Source organism: Bos taurus, chromosome 7, assembly GCF_002263795.3.
Source record: "Bos taurus isolate L1 Dominette 01449 registration number 42190680 breed Hereford chromosome 7, ARS-UCD2.0, whole genome shotgun sequence".
In the NCBI taxonomy this organism is placed as follows: domain Eukaryota; kingdom Metazoa; phylum Chordata; class Mammalia; order Artiodactyla; family Bovidae; genus Bos; species Bos taurus.
Window position 1 is genome coordinate 110,401,765 of NC_037334.1, and position 27,619 is coordinate 110,429,383.

The 27,619-nt window shown below is 40.3% G+C and overlaps 1 protein-coding gene across 2 annotated transcripts in view; it reads left to right on the plus strand.

Moving 5' to 3' along the window:
- The window catches only part of CAMK4 (calcium/calmodulin dependent protein kinase IV), a 280,284-nt gene that overhangs the window by 105,979 nt on the left and 146,686 nt on the right, over positions 1-27,619 (plus strand). For both annotated transcript variants that reach the window (XM_005212128.5, XM_002691014.7), the window contains exon 2: positions 18,279-18,357. In XM_005212128.5, the coding sequence (XP_005212185.1) occupies positions 18,279-18,357 (79 nt within the window). The remainder of the gene's footprint in view (positions 1-18,278; positions 18,358-27,619) is intronic.

The window sequence follows — 27,619 nt, forward strand, 5'->3', positions numbered from 1 at the left end:
AGAAAGCTATTGGAAATGCCTAAGGGAAATTTCTTAATTCTGCCCTTACAGATTTATCATTTGCTAATCTGTTTCAATCAAAACTTTGTTAACATTTGTAATGTAGTATTATTAAATGCATAAAGAATAAATATATCTTTTTCTCCTTTGCAATAATAATACATTAACTTAATAAGGTGATAAAAATTAAGACTGAAGGAAGAATTCTGCTCTGGAAATGATGAAATACCAGATACTACACTTACACTTCCAAAAACTATCTGGACATAATGCATGAGACAATTGTTTTCAGGCATTAAATAATGGGCAACACAGGGATTTGATCCCTGAGAGAAGGAAATCACAAGATGAGTGCCGTATTCATCTTGGCTGCCTAACTGGGGACAGTGTGGTGAGTGTTTACGTAGGTGAGCAGGAACAGTGTGCTCTGGGCATGGACTGAGAGCTAACAGAGATATCAAAAGGAAAACAGGCATGTTTCCTTAGAAGACATGGGATCTCTGGTCAATTCAGGGTGAAGAGACTTCACTGAGCATGTCAGATATTTGGTTGAGATTTCAAAAAGTTTGTACCTTACCTTTGCGAGTAAAGATCATACCCAAGGGCAAGGACAATGACTATGGACCAAGAAAAAAGTACTAATAGATCTCTTCTGTAATAATGACAAATAAAGCCAAGCTTGGCAGGATCTGAAAGATCTGTCAACAGTGCAACCTGCCAGTAAAAAGAAGCCAACTGTCTTTCAAAGAAGATATACTATAATCCATACTACCTAATGTGTGTCATTTTTCAATTTCTATTACACAAGCAAAAAATACTAGATGTTAAGCAGGAAATCGGACCCAAATCCAGGGGGAAGAACATTTAAAAAATAAACAAAAAACAAAAATAGACCTGGAGATGACTCAGATGTTGGAATAAGCAGAGAAGGAGTATAAAACAATGATGGTGCATACAGTCAAGAACATGGAACAAAATATGGGCATAATGTGTAAACATACAGAGTATCTCAGAACAGAAATGCAGACTGTAAAAAGAGTCTAACAGAAATTTCAGTATTGAAAAGCACATCACATGATATTAAAGATTCATAGATTTACGAGTGGATTGAAGGCTGCAGAAGAAAGAGTCGGTGAACTTGAAGACAGTCAATAGAAATCTAATTTGAAGGATAGAGAAAAAAACAACTGGTAAAAAAGGAACAGAATCCCAGTAACTTGTGGGAAAATATACAGAAGACTATTATATACATAATATATGTCCCAGAGGAAGAGGAGACAAAGAATTGAGAAGGAGAAAAATGTTTAAAAAATAATAGGCAAAAAATTTTTCAAATGTGGTAAAGAACTTTGTAGATTTGAGAAACTCATTGAGCAGCAGGCATAATAAATGAACAGAAGAATCAAACATAGACCTACAGTCTAAAGCCATAAACCACAGTGAAAAGAGGAACAATTTTGAAGCAACCAAAGATAATATTTTATATATATATATATATATATATATATATATATATATAGGGAACAGTGTTGCAAATTATGGCTAATAACCTCATCAGAAAAAAGCAGAGGTCAGAAGATAGTGGACCCACACCTCCTAAGTTCTGAAGAAAGAAAAGCTGTCACTCCAGAATTCTGTATCAACTGTAAATATATCTCAAAAATGAGAGTAAAATAAAGACATTTAAAAACAGATCAACACTGGGCATATCCACTGTCAGTGCACATGGATTACAAGCAATGCTAAAGCAAGTTCTTTGGGCTGAAGGGAAATAATGCCAGACAGAAATTCAGAATGGAAATAGAAGAGTACAGGGAATACAAAGGAATTTTTTACTCTTCCCTTAATATCGTTTTAAAAACTACTCATTTGAATCAGAATCATTACATAAGTAAAATACACACAAAAAAATAGTCAAAGTTAGGGAAGGAAGGGAAGATGGTTCATGGAATTGGTGTTTTGAGGTTCTTGTATTTTAGAGCTAGGAGCAGAGTATGATAAGTTAAAGATACATACTATAACCCTGAGAACAACCGTTAACAAAATAAAGCAGTGAGGTATGTATCTTACAGGCCAAGAGAGGTGATGAAATAAGATACTGAAAATACGAAAATACTCAGTCCAAAGAATAGCAATAAAGTGTAGAAAAAGGAACAAAGAATAAATGAAACAAAAAACAAATAGCAGTATGGATGACTTATCCCAACCACATCACTAACAATATTAAATGTAAATGAACTAAATACTGCAATTAAAAGGCAAAAAATAATCTGATTTAAAAATAGGCAGAGGAACTGAATAGACATTTTGCAAAGGAGACATACAGATGACCAATAGCTGCATGAAATGTTGCTCAGCACTGCTAATCATGTGGATAAATGCCATCAGAGCCACAATGAAATATCATCTCACACCTGTTAGAGTCACACCTTCATGGCTATTACCATGAAGACTGAGATAACTGTTGGTGAAAATATGGAGAAATGGGAAATCTTATGCTGATAGAAAACAATATGGAGGATCCTCAAAAAATTAAAAATAGAACTATATAATCCAGCCATATATGTCCAAAGGAAACTAAACCAGAATCTCAAAGAGAGATTTGTACTCCTAGGTTCATTGCACTTTTATTCATAATAGCCAAGGTATGGAAACACTAAAGTGACCATCAGCAGGTGTGTGCTGTGTGTGTGTGTGATTCAAGAGTGAGAAAGGACATCTTGTCATTTGTGACAACATGAATGGACCTTGAGGGCATTGCGTTAAGTGAAATGTCAGACAGAGGAAGACAAATAACTGTGTGATACAATTTCAGTTGAGTTCAGTTGCTTAGTCGTGTCCGCTCTTTTCGACCCAATGGAATGCAGCATGCCAGGCCTCCCTGTCCATCACCAACTCCCGGAGTTCACTCAAACTCATGTCCATCGAGTCGGTGATGCCATCCAGCCATCTCATCCTCTGGCGTCCCCTTCTCCTCCTGCCCTCAATCTTTCCCAGCATCAGGGTCATTTCAAATGAGTCAGCTCTCCACATCAGGTGGCCAAAGTATTGGAGTTTCAGCTTCAACATCAGTCCTTCCAGTGAACACCCAGGACTGATCTCATTTAGGATGGACTGGTTGGACCTCCTTGCAGTCCAAGGGACTCTCAAGAGTCTTCTCCAACTCCACAGTTCAAAAGCATCAATTCTTCGGTGCTCAGCCTTCTTCACAGTCCAACTCTCACATCCATACATGACCACTGGAAAAACCATAGCCTTGACTAGACAGACCTTTGTTGGCAAAGTAATGTCTCTTGCTTTTTAATATGCTGTCTAGGTTGGTCATAACTTTTATTCTAAGGAGTAAGTGTCTTTTAATGTCATGGCTGCAATTACCATCTGCAGTGATTTTGGAGCCCAGAAAAATAAAGTCAGCCACTGTTTCCACTGTTTCCCCATCTATTTGCCATGAAGTGATGGAACTGGATGCCATGATCTTAGTTTTCTGAATGTTGAGCTTTAAGCCAGCTTTTTCACTCTCCTCTTTCACTTTCATCAAGAGGCTCTTTAGTTCTTCTAGACTACATTACCTGCCTCTGAGAAACCTGTATGCAGGTCGGGAAGCAACAGTTAGAAATGGACATGGAACAACAGACTGGTTCCAAACAGGAAAAGGAGTACGTCAAGGCTGTATATTGTCACCCTGCTTGTTTAACTTCTATGCAGAGTACATCATGAGAAATGTTGGGCTGGAAGAAGCATCAGCTGGAATCAAGATTGCCGGGAGAAGTATCAATAACCTCAGATATGCAGATGACACCATCCGTATGGCAGAAAGTGAAGAAGAACTAAAGAGCTTCTTGATGAAAGTGAATAAGGAGAGTGATACAACTTACATGTGAAATATGAAAATGTCAGACTCACAGAAGTAGAGTAGAATGGAGGTTGTCAGAGGCTGGGAGGTTTGGTTAATGGTTTGGTTAATGTTGGTCAAAGGGTATAAACTTCCATAAGTAAGTCCTGGGGATCTAATGCACAGCATGGTGATTATAATTAACAGAAAATACTGGATTATATACTTGGAAGTTGCTAAGAGAGTGGATCTTTAATGTTCTTAGCACAGAAGTAATTACATGAGGTATGATGGAAGTGTTAACTAACACAACTGTGATAACCATTTCACAATACGTAAATACTTGTATCAGATCAACATGTATGATCTTAACCTTATACAATGTAATGTCAATTGTAGCTCAGTAAAGCCAGAAAAATTATGATAAATAGTATACAAAAGCAATAATACTAGATGTTGCATCTGATGTTACTAGGCTTAAGTGAAGGTGTGGAGGTTGGATTAGATGGATATGTATTAAATATCATAATGGAAGATACTGGAGACGGCAGTGGCACCCACTCCAGTCCTCTTGCCTGGAACATCCCATGTTGTTCCAGGTGACAGAGGAGCCTGGTGGCTGCAGTCCATGGGGTCGCGAAGAGTTGGACACGACTGAGCGACTTCACTTTCACTTTTCACTTTCATGCATAGAAGAAGGAAACGGCACTCCACTCCAGTGTTCTTGCCTGGAGAATCCCAGGACAGGGGAGCCTGGTGGGCTGCTGTCTATGGGGTCGCACAGAGTCGGACACGACTGAAGTGACTTAGCAGCAGCAGCAGTAGAAGATATGGAATAGAAGAAAATGGGACTGGCAGTGAATGATAGACGTGGTAAAAGAAGAGCCGTAGTTGTCCTCGTGATGTATTGTTGTGTTGAGTGGTTGCCTGGAAACTCAATTCTTTGTGTGTTGCACGCACACAAAGAGAGAAAAGAAAAATAAAGTCTTCATAAAAAGTTTGAATAATTGATACTAAAGGCCAACTGCAGTGGCATTAAATGTTTTGAAGCAAACAAAGGAATCGACTAACAGGAATATTAAAACCTTTTATATATACAATTTTTACTGTTCTGTCACTTTGTGATTGAGAATGAATACTTAAGGCACCCTAATAATTTGGAACTGTTTCTTATGTACTTTGTGATGGCCAAAATTCAGCATTTGATTTCAAAGCTTCTTAAGCTCTTAGTTTATCTTAGGACAGGAATTTTGTTAAATTTTTGAAACAAAAGGGGTCATGTTTCAGTCAGTCCTTACAGATTCAGGCACTAAGAACCAAGTCACAAATAGGTTCTATCAGGCAGCTGTTGAGAGAAACTTACCAGATGAGCAGGGTTGTGAGAAAACTGGAGGCACAGTAAGTAGAGAATATAAACCGATCTGAGCTGGTGTTCAGATTGAAAAGTTAAGCACTTGGCAATGCCTGTAGGTCTTGAGGAAGCGAATATAAATCAGGAAATAGATATAAAATACACTGGCTATAGACTAGCCGAACCTCTAGGTGAAATGACAAACGAGAATCTGTCAAGAAGACAACTACAAGGGTCAGTGTCAGCCCCTGAATAGCAGGACTTGGTGTGACCCCAGTACCGGGATGGGGAGCTTGCTCTGCCCCCTGGAGGAGTGAGAAGACTCTGGGCCTTGAGCACTTTTTTAAGGCCTGATGTTCATGATATTTTTGAGATTAAAACTGTAAATTTTCATTGACTTGGAAAAGCTCCAGGTCTAATAACAACTTTCTAAATTCTAAAGATTAGCCATTCTTCAGGTTGTAGGTCGAAAAATGCCAAAACAGTAATTGAATAATTTCAGCATTTTTTTCTTCTGTCCTTTGCTGGTTTAAGGTTTCAGATCAGATCAGATCAGAACAGTCACTCAGTCGTGTCCGACTCTTTGCGACCTCATGAATCGCAGCACACCAGGCCTCCCTGTCCATCACCAGCTCCCGGAGTTCACTCAGACTCATGTCCATCGAGTCAGCGATGCCATCCAGCCATCTCATCCTCTGTCGTCCCCTTCTCCTCCTGCCCCCAATCCCTCCCAGCATCAGAGTGTTTTCCAATGAGTCATCTCTTCGCGTGAGGTGGCCAAAGTACTGGAGTTTCAGCTTTAGCATCATTCCTTCCAAAGAAATCCCAGGGCTGATCTCCTTCAGAATGGACTGGTTGGATCTCCTTGCAGTCCAAAGGACTCTCAAGAGTCTTCTCCAACACCATAATCCAAAAGCATCAATTCTTTGGCCCTCAGCCTTCTTCACAGTCCAACTCTCACATTCATACATGACCACAGGAAAAACCATAGCCTTGACTAGACAGACCTTTGTTGGCAAAATAATGTCTCTGCTTTTGAATATGCTATCTAGGTTGGTCATAACCTTCCTTCCAAGGAGTAAGCGTCTTTTAATTTCATGGCTGCAACCACCATCTGCAGTGATTTTGGAGCCCAGAAAAATAAAGTCTGACACTGTTTCCACTGTTTCCCCATCTATTTCCCATGAAGTGATGGGACCAGATGCCATGATCTTTGTTTTCTGAATGTTGAGCTTTAAGCCAACTTTTTCACTCTCCACTTTCACTTTCATCAAGAGGCTTTTGAGTTCCTCTTCACTTTCTGCCATAAGGGTGGTGTCATCTGCGTATCTGAGGTTATTGAGATTTCTCCCGGCAATCTTGATGCCAGCTTGTGCTTCTTCCAGTCCAGTGTTTCTCATGATGTACTCTGCATATAAGTTAAATAAACAGGGTGACAACCTACAGCGTTGATGTGCTCCTTTTCCTATTTGGAACCAGTCTCTTGTTCCATGTCCAGTTTTAACTGTTGCTTCCTGACCTGCATACAAATATCTCAAGAGGCAGATCAGGTGGTCTGGTATTCCCTTCTCTCAGAATTTTCCACAGTTTATTGTGATGCACACAGTCAAAGGCTTTGGCATAGTCAATAAAGCAGAAATAGATGCTTTTCTGGAACTCTCTTGCTTTTTCCATGATCCAGCAGATGTTGGCAATTTGATCTCTGGTTCCTCTGCCTTTTCTAAAACCAGCTTGAAAATCTGGAAGTTCACAGTTCACATACTGCTGAAGCCTGCCATGGAGAATTTTGAGCATGACTTTACTAGCGTGTGAGATGAGTGCAATTGTGCAGTAGTTTGAGCATTCTTTGGCATTGCCTTTCTTTGGGATTGGAATGAAAACTGACCTTTTCCAGTTGTGGCCACTGCTGAGTTTTCCAAATTTGCTGGCATATTGAGTGCAGCACTTTCACCGCATCATCTTTCAGGATTTGAAATAGCTCAACTGGAATTCTATCACCTCCACTAGCTTTGCTTGTTAAATGACAGCAAGTCAGTCATGTGGAAGAAATACGACACTCTAGAGAGTTGCACAGATGTTTTCAGCATCTGATTGATAGTTCTTATAAATCACATCTTCCCTCTTAAACCTTTTCTTAATGAACATTCAGAGGATCTATTTTGCAAGCACATACACACCTTGGAAATAAAAAATTTAAAAGTTAAATTCAAAAACAAACAGAAGAATAAGAAATTCGTTGAAATGTTTAGAAATGATTAATATTTTGACATAACTATATACTTTAACCGAACACTTTCAACATCAGAAAAAGATAACAAGACTCTTTGGCTCCATTTTAAGACTCCTTCCATTGAAAAAATAGGTGACCGTTTTGAATAACTTATGAGGGCTAATATCCTTAGCAAAGACAGTTTAACATGGCTGTGAAGATGGGCATACCAGACCACCTGACCTGCCTCTTGAGAAATTGGTATGCAGGTCAGGAAGCAACAGTTAGAACTGGACATGGGACAACAGACTGGTTCCAAATAGGAAAAAGGAGTACGTTAAGGCTGTATATTGTCACCCTGCTTATTTAACTTATATGCAGAGTACATCATGAGAAACGCTGGGCTGGAAGAAGAATAAGCTGGAATCAAGATTTCCGAGAAAAATATCAATAACCTCAGATATGCAGATGACACCACCCTTATGGCAGAAAGTGAAGAAGAACTAAAAAGCCTCCTGTTGAAAGTGAAAGAGGAGAGTGAAAAAGTTGGCTTAAAACGCAACATTCAGAAAAGTAAGATCATGGCATCTGGTCCCATCACTTCATGGGAAATAGATGGGGAAACAGTGGAAACAGTGTCGGGGCTCCAAAATCACTGCAGATGGTGATTGAGCCATGAAATTAAAAGACGCTTACTCCCTGGAAGAAAAGTTATGACCAACCTAGATAGCATATTCAAAAGCAGAGACATTACTTTGCCAACAAAGGTCTGTCTAGTCAAGCCTATGGTTTTTCCTGTGGTCATGTATGGATGTGAGAGTTGGACTGTGAAGAAAGCTGAGCACTGAAGAATTGATGTTTTTGAACTGTGATGTTGGAGAAGACTCTTGAGAGTCCCTTGGACTGCAAGGAGATCCAACCAGTCCATCCTAAAGGAGATCAGTCCTGGGTGTTCATTGGAAGGACTGATGTTGAAGCTGAAACTCCAATACTTTGGCCACTGATGCGGAGAGCTGACTAATTTGAAAAGACCCTGATGCTGGGGAAGATTGAAGGCAGGAGAAGAAGGGGATGACAGAGGATGAGATGGTTGGATGGCAGCACCGACTTGATGGACATGGGTTTGGGTGGACTCTGGAAGTTGGTGATGGACAGAGAGGCCTGGTGTGCTGGGGTTCATTGGGTCACAAAGAGTCGGACATGACTGTGCAACTGAACTGAAGTGAACTGAAGTATGTCATTACAGGGACACAGCTGGGCCAAACAACGAAGTAGCAAACAGCCCTTCCAGACTTCTATATTTTAAGAGATTCCATACCTGAAGTTCTCTTGCATTTCCAGCAGATTTAAGCTTTGATGCTAAGGGAAGCCAAGCTCTTATCACTTCAACCCAGTCACAAATGTCCACTAGATCCTTCCCCAGAAAGCCAGTCTCTAATTTATAACCTCCCTTAATGGGAGAATGCCAGTGATTATAAATTTTCGTAACATTGCACAGTCATCACAATTCCTAAAACACTGAAGTGAATCCAGACATCAGATTTCCTGCTTCTGATCTGAAGTAGGTTTGACCTCTGCCTGGCCTTCTGAGAGCATTTGGATATCTGTCTCTGCTCGTGGGTGGACAGTTAGGTTAGTGCACTTAGACATCTTTTGAAGGGAAAATAAGACCAGTCTTTAGCCAATCTTGTTTCTTTAAAAGAAGAAAAGATAGAAAAGGGACTCTGCTTAAAATGTCTTTAGGGAAATAAATATTATATCTGGTGTTTTCACCTCCATATCCATAAGTTTTGGCACATAGTGCCAGGTACCAACATCAAGTGCTTCAACAGCTTTCCAGGGCAATGGTGTATGTGTATGCATTATATATTCATACACTTTTGTATGAATGTATAAATTTATACGTATTTATACATTATCTATAAATATATATATATACATATATATGGTGTGATTGCTCAGTTGTGTCCGACTCTCTTTGTGCCCCCATGGTCTATACAGTCCATGGAATTCTCCAGGCCAGAACACTGGAGTAGGTAACCTTTCCCTTCTCCAGGGCATCTTCCCAACTCAGGGATCAAACCCAGGTCTCTTGCACTGCAGGCAGATTGGTGGCTCAGCTGCAATGTGGGAGAACCCAGTTCGATCCCTGGGTCAGCAACTTCCCCTGAAGAAGGGAAAGGCTACCCACTCCGGTATTCTATATACTGTATACATTGCATGCATGCGTTCTCAGCCACTTCAGTTGTGTCTGAAGTCTTTGCAACCCTATGGGCTGTGGCCCTTCAGGCTCCTATGTCCATGGGATTCTCCAGGAAAGAATACTGGAGTGGGTTGCCATGCCCTTCTCCAGGGGATCTTCCCAACCCAGGGGTCAAACCTGCATCTCCTGCATGTCCTGCATTGCAGGCGGATTCTTTACCCACGGAGCCACCTGGAAAGCCCTACTATATGTGCTATATATATGCTATATATTGTATGTATATATAATAGCTTATAAGAGAAGGCAATGGCACCCCACTCCAGTACTCTTGCCTGGAAAACCCCATGGACGGAGGAGCCTGGTAGGCTGCAGTCCACGAGGTCGCTAAGAGTCGGACACGACTGAGTGACTTCACTTTGACTTTTCACTTTCATGCATTGGAGAAGGAAATGGCAACCCACTCCAGTGTTCTTGCCTGGAGAATCCCAGGGATGGGGGCGCCTGGTGGACTGCCGCCATGGGGTCACACAGAGTCAGACACGACTGAAGTGACTTAGCAGCAGCATAACAGCATATACCTAGTATCATGGTCATCATATACACATATTGTAAATGGTTTTGCAAATGCCTGACAGGTTTGTCTGCTTTCTCTGGAGTGAAACATAGTAGTCGACATTTTTAACTTTTTAAAAAATTATCTACCATATCAGACAAGGCTGGACCTAAAATGTGGTTTTGTTCCTAAATTATTTTGAAAGGAAACTAATTTGAAAATAGAAGTCAGGCTCGGACTCCAAAAAAGTATTGACTTTTTTTTTCACCAAAATCTTCACATAAAATAAGTTCTAATTGAAATAATTTCTGTAGTCTCTGGCCTTTTTGGTAAAGAATGTGTTATACATGAATAGAAATGAGTAGTGAAAGTTTTTTTCCAGTTGAATAACTCCATGAATATAAAATCCTCTGTTGTAATCTCTTTGCTTCCTTTGTATCTCAAAAAATATTATGGTAATTCTCTCTTTATGCAATTTATCTTGAAATTTGGATATAACACTTTAACAAAAGTTTCATTATGCATTAAAAATTTACTGTTAAGATACATAATATTTTTGTTTTCATATGAACATACTTAATTAAAGTGTGGTTTCTGTCTAAAATTACATTTATAGACATTAAATGATTTAAATTACTTGTTCAATTTCAGCAAAGAATACAGAGTAAACTACTGAAGTATTATTTTCATTTGCATTTATTTAGGTTGTTCTATTCTTTTAATCTTTCCATCCTTTAAAAAGTTATTTCTAAAATTATAACTATGTAGGGGGATAGGTATATTAACTAATTGTGGCAAAAATTTTGCAATATATATTTATACCAAATCATTATGTTATACACCTTAAATTTGCATAATGTTATATATCAATTTTAAGGAAAGATATAAGCATCTGAATGCAGAGTTCCAAAGAATAGCAAGGAGAGATAAGAAAGCCTTCCTCAGCGATCAATGCAAAGAAATAGATGAAAACAACAGAATGGGGAAGACTAGAGATCTCTTCAAGAAAATTAGAGATACCAAGGGAACATTTCATGCAAAGATGGGCTCGATAAAGGACAGAAATGGTATGGACTTAACAGAAGCAGGAGATATTAAGAAAAGGTGGCAATACATAGAAGAACTGTACAAAAAAGATCTTCACAACCAAGATAATCACGATGGTGTGATCACTCACCTAGAGCCAGACATCCTAGAATTTGAAGTCAAGTGGGCCTTAGAAAGCATCACTACGAACAAAGCTAGAGGAGGTGATGGAATTCCAGTTGAGCTATTCCAAATCCTGAAAGATGATGCGGTGAAAGTGCTGCACTCAATATGCCAGCAAATTTGGAAAACTCAGCAGTGGCCACAGGACTGGAAAAGGTCAGTTTTCATTCCAATCCCAAAGAAAGGCAATGCCAAAGAATGCTCAAACTACCGCACAATTGCACTCATCTCACACGCTAGTAAAGTAATGCTCAAAATTCTCCAAGCCAGGCTTCAGCAGTACGTGAACTGTGAACTTCCTGATGTTCAAGATGGTTTTGGAAAAGGCAGAGGAACCAGAGATCAAATTGCCAACATCTGCTGGATCATGGAAAAAGCAAGAGAGTTCCAGAAAAGCATCTATTTCTGCTTTATTGACTATGCCAAAGCCTTTGACTGTGTGGATCACAATCAACTGTGGAAAATTCTGAAAGAGATGGGAATACCAGACCACCTGACCTGCCTCTTGAGAAACCTATATGCAGGTCAGGAAGCAACAGTTAGAACTGGACATGGAACAAGAGACTGGTTCCAAATAGGAAAAGGAGTACGTCAAGGCTGTATATTGTCACCCTGCTTATTTAACTTATATGCAGAGTACATCATGAGAAACGCTGGACTGGAAGAAGCACAAGCTGGCATCAAGATTGCCGGGAGAAATCTCAATAACCTCAGATACGCAGATGACACCACCCTTATGGCAGACAGTGAAGAGGAACTCAAAAGCCTCTTGATGAAAGTGAAAGAGGAGAGTGACAAACCTGGCTTAAAGCTCAACATTCAAAAAACGAAGATCATGGCATCCAGTCCCATCACTTCATGGGAAATAGATGGGGAAACAGTGGAAACAGTGTCAGACTTTATTTTTTTGCACTCCAAAATCACTACAGATGGTAATTGCAGCCATGAAATGAAAAGACGCTTACTCCTTGGAAGGAAAGTTATGACCAACCTAGAAGCATGTTCAAAAGCAGAGACATTACTTTGCCAACAAAGGTCCGTCTAGTCAAGGCTACGGTTTTTCCTGTGGTCATGTGTGGCTGTGAGAGTTGGACTGTGAAGAAGGCTGAGCACTGAAGAATTGATGCTTTTGAGCTGTGGTGTTGGAGAAGACTCTTGAGAGTCCCTTGGACTGCAAGGAGATCCAACCAGTCCATTCTGAAGGAGATCAGCCCTGGGATTTCTTTGGAAGTAATGATGCTAAAGCTGAAACTCCAGTACTTTGGCCACCTCATGCAAAGAGTTGACTTATTGGAAAAGACTCTGATGCTGGGAGGGATTGGGGGCAGGAGGAGAAGGGGATGGCAGAGGATGAGATGGCTGGATGGCATCACTGACTCGATGGATGTGAGTCTGAGTGAACTCCGGGGATTGGTGATGGACAGGGAGCCTTGGCGTGCTGCGATTCATGGGTTCGCAAAGATTCAGACAAGACTGAGTGACTGAACTGAACTGTACTGAACTGATATATCAATTTTATCTCAGTACAGCTAGGAAAAAATTAGTCCTGTTAATGTTAGCAACTTACTTAGCAAAATAAGTTGGACATTCTTATTGTATTCTCATATACAATTTTTTTTTTAAATTTTAAGTTATTTCTAGTATACTTGTATCTTGAGGTTGATTAGACAAGAATACATTTTGTTCAAATTTCTTTGAAAGGTTTTGTTATGATAATAATTTATATATTGGAATTAGTGATAGATTAATGTGATAAGTAAATTAAGGAATGGATGCTATTTAATATAGTTTATTTTGCATAAATTTTTGAATATTTTGCAATTATATAAAATTAAAATTAGATTTTTCATTTTCTTCAGTGTTTGCAAATCACTTCCCTTTATATTAAGTGGAGTCATGCAGTTTATATCTTTTTGACCCTGGCTTCTTTCACTTAGGATGTTGTATTAAATAATCATCCATGTTGTTGTCTGATTCCAGTTCATTTCTTTTTATTTATGGATAGTATTCTACTGATTTCTCAGCTGAGGGATATGGGAGTTGTTTGCAGTGTTTCCTGATTAATAATAAGCTGCTATAAAGATTCATGTTCAAGTTTGTGAATGAATATAGCTTTCAATCGTATGGTATTAATTTTATAAGAAACTGCCAAGCTGTTTTCCAAAGTGGCTGTATCATTTCTCATTTCTTCAGCAGCGTAGGAGTCCAGTTGTTCTGCATCCTTGCCAGCCATGATACTCTGTCTTTTCTTAGGTGTTCCAGGAAGAGTGAAGTTGTATCTCATTGTGGTTTTAATTTGCATTTCCCTGATGTCTAATGGTGTTGAGCATCTTTCTTTGTGCTTTTTTGCCATTCATGTATTTTCTTTGGTGAAGCATATGTTCCAGTCTCTGGCCTACCTTAAAAATGCATTATTTTCTTATTATTGGACTTAGTTTCTAATTCTAGAGACAAGTCCGTTATCAGATATATGATTATAAAAATTTTCTCACTGTCAGTGGCTTTCAGAAGGCAACCTTTCTTAAGGTTCTTAAGGTAAATGAAGTACAATTTTTTTGCTCTTTGAATTACTGTGCTTTTGGTTGTGAGTTTCCCAGGTGGTGCTAGTGGTAAAGAACCTACCTGCCTATGCAGGAGACATGAGACATGGGTTCAATCCCTGGGTCGGGAAGATCTCCTTGAGAAGAGAATGGCAACCCACTCCAGTATTCCTGCTTGGAGAATCCCATGAGCAGAGGAGCCTGGTGGGTTACAGTCCATGGGGTTGCAAAGAGTCGTACATAAGTGAAGTGACTTAACACAAACTTTTGGTTGTGTATGTAAGAAATCTTTTCCTAACTAAAGGTCAGAAATCTTTCTTTTTTTTTTTTTTTTTAGAATTATAGGTTTTACACTTGTACTTATGATCCATTTTGAGTCATTTTTTGGTAGAGTGGCACTTGGATAAAGGCTTTTTGTTTTTGCCTTTGTTTTTTACACATATGTATCCAGTGGTTCCAGCACTATTTATGGTTGGAGGGACTGTAACTTTCTCCACTGAACTGCCTGTTTACCTTTGTCAGAAACCAGTTAGTCATGTGTATGTATAACTATTTCTGGATTCTTTTTTCCATTCCATTTATCTACGCGTTTATTCTTCCTTCAATACCACTCTCTTTATACTAAGTCAGGAAATAGAGGCTCTGAGTGTTTTAACTTCAAAAAGAAGGTACATTCTGCTGTTTTGCGTAGTGTTCTCTCGAAGCCATTTAGCATAGCTTCGCTGATAATGTTGCTCATGTCCTCCGTAGCTTTGGTGATAACCTTTCTGCTTTCTCTGTTCACTGCTGAGAGAGTGTGGGGATGCCTCCAGCTGTATTCAGGCCGTTGTCTATTCTCCTTTCAGTCCTGTCAGTTTTGCTGCATGTATTGTGAAGCACTGTTCTTGGGTGCATACACTCATGTTTGTGATGTCATTCGGGGGAGTTGCCCTCTTAACATTATAATTAAGTCATGTTCATCTTTGTCTTTATTCTGAAGTCTGGTTGACAGGATATTAATGGAGCTACTCCTGCTTTCTTTTGTTTAGTGTTTGCTTAGTATCTCTTTTCTATCAACTTATTTTTAACCTTTTTACACTTTATATTTCAAATGAGTTTACTGTACACAATGTAGAGTTTGGTCTTGATTTTTTCATGTAATATGATGGTCTTTTTTATTTGAACCTGAAGTAATAAATTGTTCATTAGAAGCAAATCACTGACTGAAGGAGTTTATACGTGTCCAAAAATGTGGAATGTACCCTAGAGTGGTAGGTTTTCAGCATAAACAAAATTTCCCTAAAGCAATATGGAATTATCTGTTTGGATCATGGCTACAAATGGAGGCTGAAGATTATTAAGTGCAGTCTGTTTTAGCATATGACTGATGATCTTTATTTTTTAATTGGTATGCTTATAAAGTTCATATTTGATATAGTATTTATATGATTGGACTAAAATATACCATATTGTTAGTTGTTTTGGTGTTAATCTCTTCTTTTGTTTTGTCCCCCAAGTACTTCATTTCTGATTCCGTTTTAGCTTCCTTATTGACTTTTTTATTTAAAAAATTTTATTTTGTTTTATAAAAATTGTAATTAAAATTTTATTCATTGCCCTGGGTTGTATAATGTACGTCTTTAATTAATCAGAGTCTACTATAAAGCAGTCACAGCACTGAGCTTGTGGTGTAAGGATTTAGCGGCACTTCCTCAGCCTCCTCCTCCTCCTGTGCTCTGTTGTCATGCCTCTTCTACATGTGCTGTAAACACAGTGAGTTGTTAGTATTTTTGCTTCACATAGATATCATTTAGGGCAATTAAAAATAAAGTAGAATTTTATATTTACCTTCATTTCCTCTGTTTCTTTGTGTATGTGTTATGTCTTCCCCCAAATTTTTTAAATGTGTTGGAATTGTTCTTTTTTTTTTTAATTTAATTTTATTTTTAAACTTTACAATATTGTATTAGTTTTGCCAAATATTGAAATGAATCCGCCACAGGTATACCTGTGTTCCCCATCCTGAACCCTCCTCCATCCTCCCTCCCCATACCCTCCCTCTGGGTCGTCCTAGTGCACCAGCCCCAAGCATCCAGTATCGTGCATCGAACCTGGACTGGCGACTCGTTTCATACATGATATTTTACATGTTTCAATGCCATTCTCCCAAATCTCCCCACCCTCTCCCTCTCCCACAGAGTCCATAAGACTGATCTATACATCAGTGTCTCTTTTGCTGTCTCGTACACAGGGTTATTGTTACCATCTTTCTAAATTCCATATATATGCGTTAGTATACTTTATTGGTGTTTTTCTTTCTGGCTTACTTCACTCTGTATAATAGGCTCCAGTTTCATCCACCTCATTAGAACTGATTCAAATGTATTCTTTTTAATTGCTGAGTAATACTCCATTGTGTATATGTACCACAGCTTTCTTATCCATTCATCTGCTGATGGACATCTAGGTTGCTTCCATGTCCTGGCTATTATAAACAGTGCTGCAATGAACATTGGGGTACACGTGTCTCTTTCCCTTCTGGTTTCCTCAGTGTGTATGCCCAGCAGTGGGATTGCTGGATCATAAGGCAGTTCTATTTCCAGTTTTTTAAGGAATCTCCACACTGTTCTCCATAGTGGCTGTACTAGTTTGCATTCCCACCAACAGTGTAAGAGGGTTCCCTTTTCTCCACACCCTCTCCAGCATTTATTATTTGTAGACTTTTGGATCGCAGCCATCTGACTGGTGTGAAATGGTACCTCATAGTGGTTTTGATTTGCATTTCTCTGATAATGAGTGATGTTGAGCATCTTTTCATGTGTTTGTTAGCCATCTGTATGTCTTCTTTGGAGAAATGTCTATTTAGTTCTTTGGCCCATTTTTTGATTGGGTCATTTATTTTTCTGGAGTTGAGCTGTAAGAGTTGCTTGTATATTTTTGAGATTAGTTGTTTGTCAGTTGCTTCATTTGCTATTATTTTCTCCCATTCTGAAGGCTGTCTTTTCACCTTGCTAATAGTTTCCTTTCTTGTGCAGAAGCTTTTAAGTTTAATTAGGTCCCATTTGTTTATTTTTGCTTTTATTTCCAATATTCTGGGAGGTGGGTCATAGAGGATCCTGCTGTGATGTATGTCGGAGAGTGTTTTGCCTATGTTCTCCTCTAGGAGTTTTATAGTTTCTGGTCTTACATTGAGATCTTTAATCCATTTTGAGTTTATTTTTGTGTATGGTGTTAGAAAGTGTTCTAGTTTCATTCTTTTACAAGTGGCTGACCAGTTTTCCCAGCACCACTTGTTAGGAATTGTTCTACCTATTAACATTTATATCACCAATTCCTGACTCTTGGAGGCTCTGTTAAAAATTTAATATGCAAAGGTGTCTAGGAATATGTTTGATTTATAAATTTCTTTTGTTCTTAAAATTTCAGAACCACTAGAGTGAATGTATCATAAGATACATTCCTTAGGACTACCTTCCTTAGTCCTTTGGCCTAATCTTCAAAGTCTGACAAGTTTGCTTCAACTGATCTTATTTCAAGATTTATCTGAAGCTCTCTCTCAGGTTGTACTTGAGCCTGTGTGGTTTCTTTCTGTTTCTGTCTCGTTCTCTTGCTCTCATGACTGGAGAGGGTACATCAGGACCACAGTGTCCTGCTTTTTAATGTTCTCTTTTTAGTAACTTCACACATGTATCACATAGAGATAGATAGTTATGGAGTCTCTTCTTACCATTCTCCTTTACAGGTAAACATTTTCTGTACATCTTCAAATTTTTATAGAGGGATAAATCTGCTTTTCCTCTGTATACCTTTAACCATTTCAATAGTATTTTCTCCTGGACATTTCACATCATCATTTTTGTTAGTGCGTGTGTAAGTGGTAACAGAATTCACCACAACAAAGGAGCCAGTGTCTCCACAGGGCTAACCCTGGTCTGGGGAGGTAGCAGGGTACCAGTGATGCCGTGTAAATTCTTAAAGGTCCCCAGCACCCTTGCCGAGTCGTGGAGACTCTCCTGACCTTTACGGCCTAGTGTGGGACTTAAGCCTCCCCCTGAAGTCATGAGCTTTGCTGTAGTCCAGGCGCCTGCCTTCAGGAAGGGCCACAGGCTGTGAGATTGGGTAGAGGTCCTATAAAGTCTGTGTTTACCCAATGAGCCGTGACCGAATGCAACAGGTCACTTGTACAGAGATGGACAAGAAGTAGAAGGGCAAACAGGAAGATTTAGCATAGTATTCTTAATTATATAGAAAAACGTCCTCTCAAGTTTGTCGAGTCCTGTAGTAGAACGTAAAACACTTGTCAGTTATGAGGGTAACCGCAAGAGATACTTGTTTTCAAGCTTTCCCCTTAATTTCTTACTGAGAGCATAACATTTTCTTTTTGTCTTTTTTCCCCCTCAAGGGGTGCTACATCCATTGTGTACAGATGCAAACAGAAGGGGACCCAGAAGCCTTATGCTCTCAAAGTGTTAAAGAAAACAGTAAGTTTATTTCATTATATAACAGCGTCTCTAAGGGATACGTGTCCTGGAGAAGCCAGGAGCCCTGATCCAAAGGACAAAGGTCCAGAGGACTGCGGTGTGCAGCTCACTCACTTGGGTCATGTTTGTGAAAGGACAGCCAGATGAGTTGTTTTCTGATGGAAACTATGATTCTTTGAAAGCATCTGGATCGTAAATTAGATATGGCTGTGGGGGAGAAAAGTAGGCAATGGAAAAAGATTTAGAGTTTCCAGGTGAACTTTGCTTTGTATACCTGCCATGTTTTCAGATATACATGTATATGTGTGTGTGTGTATATACACACATATATATATATTTAATTTCCAATCACTTAATATACTAGAAAAGCTTGCTATTTAGAAACACCTGAATGAAATACAAATAGATGCATTTGTTAAAGGATTCATCAGCTTCTAACTTGATTTTCAGATGGTGCTTTTGCTTCAGTAAACTATAACCAGACAAATGCTAATGTATCTGGGACTTAATCTGCTCATCTAAAAGGTTTATATTTAAACAAGAAGGAAAGATTTTGTTATCATACTGGTTTTTGGTTTTTTCCCCTTACTGTAGATGAGCTGAGGGGGCAAAGGTTGCTTAGGCTCATCCCCAGTAAGTACGAAGTGCTAAGGTGAGAGGTCAAAATTCGAATACCAGTCCGTAATACCGGCATTTTATACTCCTGGTGCCTCAGAGAGGGTTTGTCATTGTAATGCCCTACTGATACTTTCTGTCCTCAGGTAATTTCCCCTTCTAAAACCACAAAAGACAGTATATTCTTTTATCGTGAACTCTTTCTTTTTCAAATTTTATGTGAACAAATATGTGAAATATATATACTTCTGAAAACCCAGCTGTAACATATGCTGAGAAGAGACATACTATAACTTTTGAAATCAAATAATACCTCTTTGAGGCCAAGGGTTTTTTTTCGTAAAGGCAACATTATATCACCGGCTGTTGTTGTATTGTCTGGCACAGGAAAGTTTTAGGCTCTCATGTAATGAATAAGAGAATAATGGCACAAGGTATTCAGTCAAATAGAAGCAGAATGACATTTTGAAACAATCTGTTAGACTTTAAGGCCATTCAACTAACAAGAGCGGTGTAACTGAGCAAAGTAGTATAAACGGCATTTGCTCCTAATAAGCTCTTTCTTCTGAATTTTCCGTTTGGTGTAGGCAATGATTCCAGAATGCAGAGGGATCTTTTCCTCAGTAAGATTTGAAATTTTCTCTTAAATCGATGTCTTATGGTCATAAAATGTGTTTGAGCTAGATTATTAAAATTTTATGAAAGAGAATTTCCTATTAAACATCTCAGTTCAGTTCAGTTCAGTTGCTCAGTCGCATCCGGCTGCTTACAACCCAGCGAACTGCAGCACGCCAGGTCTCCCTGTCCATCACCAACTCGTGGGGCTTGCTCAAACTCATGTTGAACATCTACTTGTATGAAAATTATTTAGCACGCTTTAGCAGTGGTCACACAAGAGATGTTTTTGGACTTGGTTGTATCTTTTCTTGATGGTTAAAAAAATTGGCAGTAAAATTTGTGTGTGGTTGTTTTTATTTTCATAGTTGAGGAAACTTTAAAAGGCACTGGCTATATAAACATCGAGGAAAATAAGTATTCAGAAATGACTTGTGAATGCTCAGAATTGCCAAGGACAAAGGTGCTGGGGACCAGCCCCAGCTGATCCAGGGTATTCGAAGGAGAGACGGCCTAGGCGACTATTTATATGCTAATTAGAGATATAGAGAACAATAGAATGAGGATAGCTCAGTAGGAAAATTCAGTGGAGAAAAGAAGCTGAGTAGCTTGGTTTACGCGGGAGACCAATAAAACTTCAAGACAAGAAGTTTGCACCACTTACGTAGGCCGCAGGCGCCCTCTCGAATAGCGGAAGGTGTCTCACCCTAGACACCTTCTCGAGTGGGTCTTAGAAGCCCAGGCATAATTAGTAAGCGTGGTGGGTTCTGCGCTCCAGATGGAGACTCAGCTGGAAGTTAAAGGGAAGAATGACATGGGGAGACCAAGCGTTGGTGAGCAAGGCCCGTAGCTTTATTTTTAACAGGGGCTTTTATACCCTAAGTTACACATAGAGGATAATAGGGGATGCACAGTCAGCAGTCTTTGATTCTTATCAAAAACCAGGGTTTCTTTCCTGCAAATTTATCGTATACAAATGGTTTAGGTGATTTACATCATCTTCTGGCCAGAAGGCCTACTAACATTTTATGACTCTTGACAAGGACTTATCAACAAAGACTTATTTTCTCTAAGAGTAATTATTTTAAGGTTTGGCACCATCTTCCAAAGATAAAATTGCATTCCTATAGGGCGGATGTGTAATGGGTTTACAACAAAGAAAAGAATTTATTACCTTAAGGGTCTAAAGTTACTAACACCAAGGCCACTACTTATTTTTTACTATATACCAACTATTAATTAATACACATTCAAGGATACAATTCAGGGGATGTGAAAACTTGGCAACAAGCATTGACTCACCAATGAAATCCTTTACTAGTTTATTCTGACAGTTTTTAACTCTCTGAGAGGCTCTAAGCTATTTGAATATCTTAAGCTTCCCGTGCCTCTGGAGGCTAGGAGACTGTAAACAATCGTATGCATAGCTGCAGGAGTCCGGGTAAACTTGTCAGGCGAGTTAGAGAGCCATCTGAGGGGTTTGGATTTAAACACTCCTAATTGCCCAGGAACTTTATTAATTGGAGCTGTAAGTTAACTCTTTGACAGAGAGAGAGAGAGATGGTGGTAGGGGACAGCCCCCAGTAAAGTCAGAGGTGAGAGCACAAAGCAATAAAGTAGGCAGACTCTGGTTTTTGGGGGGGAAATGCTCGAGAATATCCGGGGGGACTCCTGAGGCTCGATCCCGCCTTTGCGTATGCCGAGCCTCCTTCCTCATGACCTTGGTCATGAGCAGAATGCCTCACCGGCTCCCCGCATCTCCCCCTTTTTTATTTCTTAAAACAGCCAGATGTAGCTCAGTCGCGAGCCTCTGAATGCTCTGCCGAAGAATCCTGACAATACAAAGAAGAACAATTATTAGAAGTAAAATTAAAACAGCCAACGTAGCATAGCCAAGGAAGGTAGACAGAATATTTTTTCCTGAAATGTAGTTAGAGAAAGTATGGAAGAAATCATTTGCTGTTCCAGCGGCAGTAAAATCTAATCGGGAGTGTTCCAGGGTTGCTATTTGATTGTGAAGTTTCCCTAAGTCTAAGCCAATGTCAGAGCTGTTCCAAATACCTGAAATATGGTTTTTAATCTTTTCCCATTCAAAATCTGTCTCATTTACTTTCAGGGGTGTTACACATATCCACCGGTAGTCAGCATGACAGGACAATGCCATTTTCACCTTTAAAGCCTGCAATTCAGTCCCAATATGTATTACTGCTTCCTCTAGGGCATCTACCCTCATTTCTAATTTCCTGTCTATAGCTTCCTGTGTTGCCAATGCTAAAGAAACATTTTTGGACATAGAATCAACATATTGAGCAGTATGTACTTGTTGAGTCAATGATATTGCTGCCACAGTAACAGAAGTAATTGCACTTATCAAAGCTGCTATTCCCAAGATAAGTAAGCCCACAAACCGTCGTGTTCGCATTAAATCCTGCAGTTGTTGTAATACAGCAAGAGCATAATTCAATAAGTGGTTACATCATAAGATAAGGTGGACGTTGTAACATTACAAAGGAGCAAACATTATATTGAGGATTTAAACAAGATGAGAGCATACATTTGTTCACAACAACACCACAAAGGAGCAAACATTATATTGAGGATTTAAACAAGATGAAACAAGGAGCAGCTGTAGGCATCGGCTCGGCGGAGCAGTGTCCGCAGCATCAGGAGGCAGAACGCGAACGGCAGGCTGTGGGCCGCTGCGTCTACGGCGGGCGGAGGGGCGGGGTTCGCGGACTCGGGCTAGCCGCTGCCGCTTGGGCTGGGGGCGTTTTCCTGTCGCCGGCGGGAGCGCGCTGGTCTGGACTGCACTCCGCGGGCGCGCTTTCCTCTCTGGCCCTCACTCGCCGCACAGACTTCTTTGCTCTAGGTCTCGGGGTGCAGCGAGGAAGGTGCGGGGCGCCGCTGGCGGCGCGGAGGCGAGGGCTGGCTGGGGGAGGGGGAGCGAGCGAGTGCGCGCGCCGCGAACCTGGTCTTTGGGGAATGTGACATGACGAATTTTTCTGAGATCCAAATCGGAGAATCTGCATTCTGTAGAAATATATAAGCATACCCTCTCCCACAAGTTAGCAACACATCTGGCCCTTTTCACTCTCCAGTAAGGAGGTCTTTTTACTTGACCAGGGGCCGAGTCGTAGCCTGTAATTCAGGCATCTAGTGTCTCATCATTGTAGTCTGCCCCTGTGTGTTTACCTTTAAGTGATTAATTACAATTTGGACATAACTTTTTGTCTAGCTGTTTCCCTAGGGATATGAAATTTATACCTTAAACCAGCTGCATTTTGATGGTGAATTTTGCGAGAATTTTTGGCCTTATCAATCTTTTTATGTAAGTTTAAAACAATTACTTTAGTCAATGCATCTACCAAGGCATTTCCTTCATGTAAAGGGCTGGGCAAGTTGAAATGGACTCTAATATGTCCCACAATATATTTTTTATCTCTGTGTGTAATCTCTTTTTGTAAATCAGATAACAAGGAGAAGATAGTAGTTTTATTTTTTGGAATATTAGCAGTTTCAATATGAGGAAATAACCCCACAATATATCTGGAGTCAGTCAAAAGATTAAAGGTGTGGTCTCTTAAATGTTGAAAAGCCTAAATAACTGCTCAGTCTTGACATTTTATTCCCTTGAATTAAAAGATCTTTTAAAGGCCTTGGAACTGTAACTTCCTGCACCCAAAAGGCTAGATCACTAGATCCAAATGTTTTGTGGCTCCTAGCTTGAGAAGTCAAGTTTTTTTTTTGTCTGATAGTAAGGTAAAAGTAAAAGCTGTGTTACTCTTTGACCTTTATTAATTTGTACAGTTTTGTTAGGCGGTGAGATCAAAACTTTTAATTTTTCCAATATAATCAGAATCTACTACACCATGCACCACCGAAATTTCTTTTCTTTCTTTCTTTTTTTTTTTTTTTAATTTTGAAAAGAAAGCGAGCTACGCCCCAGGACAAATCTTACAATGTCCTCAGGTAGGGGGCCAGCCACTCCCGTTGGAATTGGAGTAAGCGGCACATCAGGGGTTAATATTGTTGCTAAATCCCCTTTCGCTTTTTTCCTAGCCTGGTTGAGACCCCCCTGAGGAGGTTTTCTCTAAGGAGCATGCTCTGCATATTGTGCACGCAGTCTGTTTTAAAAGCTCCACTGTTCAAAAAACTTTTTATCTTCCTCAGGCTTAGGCAATGCTTTGAGAGGCTTTGGGGGCAAAGTGGGGAACTCCTGGGTCCTGGGAGGCACAAACAGAGGTGGTGGCGATCACCTTAAATCAGAAAGTGGTGGATAAGTTTTTTTTTAAAGGTTTGTGCAGAGGGGGAGGGAGCTCTCCAGGGCGCTCGGCCGCAGCGTCCTGTAAACCCTCTCCTTCCTCGGGAGGTAAAGCACTTTCTCCCTCCTTTTTTTTTTTTTTTCAATAGCAGAAATTATGATCTATGCAGAAAGTGGAGACTCACCACCATCTACCGCTATAGCCTCCCCCATAGGCTATCTAACAGCCTCATGACAGGGGTCCGGGACATTTCTAATCATATTTCACAGAGCCAATAAACATTTGTCTATTTTTAGATGTAGAGAAACCCATTTTTTTAATTTTTTTTTTTTTGAGAATATTTTTATTTATTTTGTAACTTCTTTACCCTATCTAAACTGCAGAGGGGACTAGAAAAGAAGCCTCAAGGTGAGGATCAAATTTATCCTTGGGACTAGAGAAAACCCTTCTCCGGGAAACTCCTAGAGGAGGCCCTTTACCCCCACACAGAGGAGGAGGCATGGAGGGATGGGAGCGTCCCGTATTTCTCTTCTCCTGCTCCGGAGATCCTTTAACTGTTTGGTGACTAAATCTTACAAACTGTCTGATCGGGGATGTTTCCCTCAAGCTCCTAGGAGCGGATGGTCTGACAGGGGAAGTTTCTCTTAGGCCTTTTGGGGCATCTTTGTTTAAGAGATGCCGATCTCCATCAGAGTGATATTTAGCTGTTATCTCGCCTAAATTCTCTTTTTGTTTTGGGGAAGGCTGATCTTGTTCCTCATCCCTATCTTTAGGTTGTTCCTGAGTAGTCACGGCTGCTAACATTTTTCTTAGTTGCCGATAGTCAGGCGGGTCTTCGTTTTTCTCATTTTCCTCAGGTTTAACTACAGTTTCGACCTCATTTTCCTCTTTAAAAGTTACTCTTTTAGATTCAGGGGCAGGTTTAGCTACAGCATTTTCTTCAGTATCACTTTTAAGATGTACTTTTTCTGAATCAGGGGCAGGGTCTAAGACATCTCTAATGATATTCCATAAGGAAAAGGCGTCATTAGGCACCTTTTCTGAGCCATGTTCGGCATGGTAAGTTTTTAGCTGTTTTCCTACTTTTTCCCAGACATCTAAGTTAACAGAGCCTTCGTCTGGAAACCAGGGACAGTGCTCTTGTACAAATGAAAGAAATGATTGAATGGCAGATTTTTTAACTTTGATTCCTCTTTTACCTAATAACTGTAAAATTACTCCTATAAAGAGCTGTCTTTCATTTGATTCAGTATTACCCATGTCAGAAAATTAAGTAGAGTAAAAGATTTTGCTTTAAGCTATCAAAAGATCAGGCTTTTCTTTGGCCTTTTAACTTCAGAAACTGTTTTCTCTCTCTAAGTCTAACTCTTTAACACTTTCAACACTTCCCACTCCTCTCGCCCTGTCTATCCTACAGGGGGGTCCGCGGCACCCTTGAGTGGGGTCCTAGCCGTCCCGAACACTGGAAGAACAATAGGGCTGGTGACCCAGATTGTCCCGGGGGAGGAACAGTAGGCTGATGGCCCGAACTGTTCCAAGGGAGGAGCAGTAGGGCTGGTCACCCAAACTGCTCCGTGGGGGAACAAGAGGGCTGGTCACCCAGTTGTTCCGAGAACGGGGGGCAATAGGGCTGGTAGCCCCAATTGCTGGGAGCTTACCTTCGAAAGTCCCTGTCTCGGGCGCCACCTGCTGGGGACCAGCCCCAGCTGATCCAGGGTATTCGAAGGAGAGACGGCCTAGGCGACTATTTATATGCTAATTAGAGATATAGAGAACAATAGAATGAGGATAGCTCAGTAGGAAAATTCAGTGGAGAAAAGAAGCTGAGTAGCTTGGTTTACGCGGGAGACCAATAAAACTTCAAGACAAGAAGTTTGCACCACTTACGTAGGCCGCAGGCGCCCTCTCGAATAGCGGAAGGTGTCTCACCCTAGACACCTTCTCGAGTGGGTCTTAGAAGCCCAGGCATAATTAGTAAGCGTGGTGGGTTCCGCGCTCCAGATGGAGACTCAGCTGGAAGTTAAAGGGAAGAATGACATGGGGAGACCAAGCGTTGGTGAGCAAGGCCCATAGCTTTATTTTTAACAGGGGCTTTTATACCCTAAGTTACACATAGAGGATAATAGGGGATGCAAAGTCAGCAGTCTTTGATTCTTATCAAAAACCAGGGTTTCTTTCCTGCAAATTTATCGTATACAAATGGTTTAGGTGATTTACATCATCTTCTGGCCAGAAGGCCTACTAACATTTTATGACTCTTGACAAGGACTTATCAACAAAGACTTATTTTCTCTAAGAGTAATTATTTTAAGGTTTGGCACCATCTTCCAAAGATAAAATTGCATTCCTATAGGGCGGATGTGTAATGGGTTTACAACAAAGAAAAGAATTTATTACCTTAAGGGTCTAAAGTTACTAACACCAAGGCCACTACTTATTTTTTACTATATACCAACTATTAATTAATACACATTCAAGGATACAATTCAGGGGATGTGAAAACTTGGCAACAAGCATTGACTCACCAATGAAATCCTTTACTAGTTTATTCTGACAGTTTTTAACTCTCTGAGAGGCTCTAAGCTATTTGAATATCTTAAGCTTCCCGTGCCTCTGGAGGCTAGGAGACTGTAAACAATCGTATGCATAGCTGCAGGAGTCCGGGTAAACTTGTCAGGCGAGTTAGAGAGCCATCTGAGGGGTTTGGATTTAAACACTCCTAATTGCCCAGGAACTTTATTAATTGGAGCTGTAAGTTAACTCTTTGACAGAGAGAGAGAGAGATGGTGGTAGGGGACAGCCCCCAGTAAAGTCAGAGGTGAGAGCACAAAGCAATAAAGTAGGCAGACTCTGGTTTTTGGGGGGAAAATGCTCGAGAATATCCGGGGGGACTCCTGAGGCTCGATCCCGCCTTTGCGTATGCCGAGCCTCCTTCCTCATGACCTTGGTCATGAGCAGAATGCCTCACCGGCTCCCCGCACAAAGGGTTGATTTAGACAGTATTTGCTGTCAAAGATCTTTGGATGAATTGGAATAAGAGCTAAGTGAAGACATTTGGTAGGTTCATGACTCTCATTCACTGGGAAAGTAAAGCTCTGATTTGCCCTGCCTGTCTACTTCTCTCCATCTCTGTCGTGGAAGCATCTTCCTCAGAAGACAGGCAGGAAGAAAATGTGGATGAGAACCGAGTGTCAGATGGCCCTGCAGAGCGACGCTGTGAGGCAGATGTTGTCAGATGCAGTTACTGTTGTGCCAAACGGAATGAGAAATCCCTGGAGAAACCCTGAGCTTTGACCATGAGTTAGATGGAGTTCCCAGCATTGTCTCCTGGAATCACCCTTGCCCAGAGATGTGTAAACGAGAGGAACAGCAGGCAAAACCTCAAAGAGCAGTTGCCTCCAGTGTTTAATTCTATATAGGTCATGAAGACAGAACTTCTTTCTCCAAATGAAATGAGCTAAGCCTAAGAATCTATTTATAGAGGAAAAGTTATGCAGGGGAAATGAAGTATTCTAACAAATTCAGTTTAAATCTACTCTTGAGGGGGAAAGGGGGTTTCAGAAAACTTGAATCATTTATGAAATCTATTTGAGTGAGCCACATAAAATTGCACCTGTTAACTATTCTTGACCTAAAAACGACAGCTATGCGGGTCAACTGACAGCTGTGGGGCCACTGTACGACTTCACTGGGCAATTCCCTAGCTCCTCGTTTTATGACCAGCCCTAAATTTTAAGGGATTTGAAAGATTATCTACATCTGTCTATCTA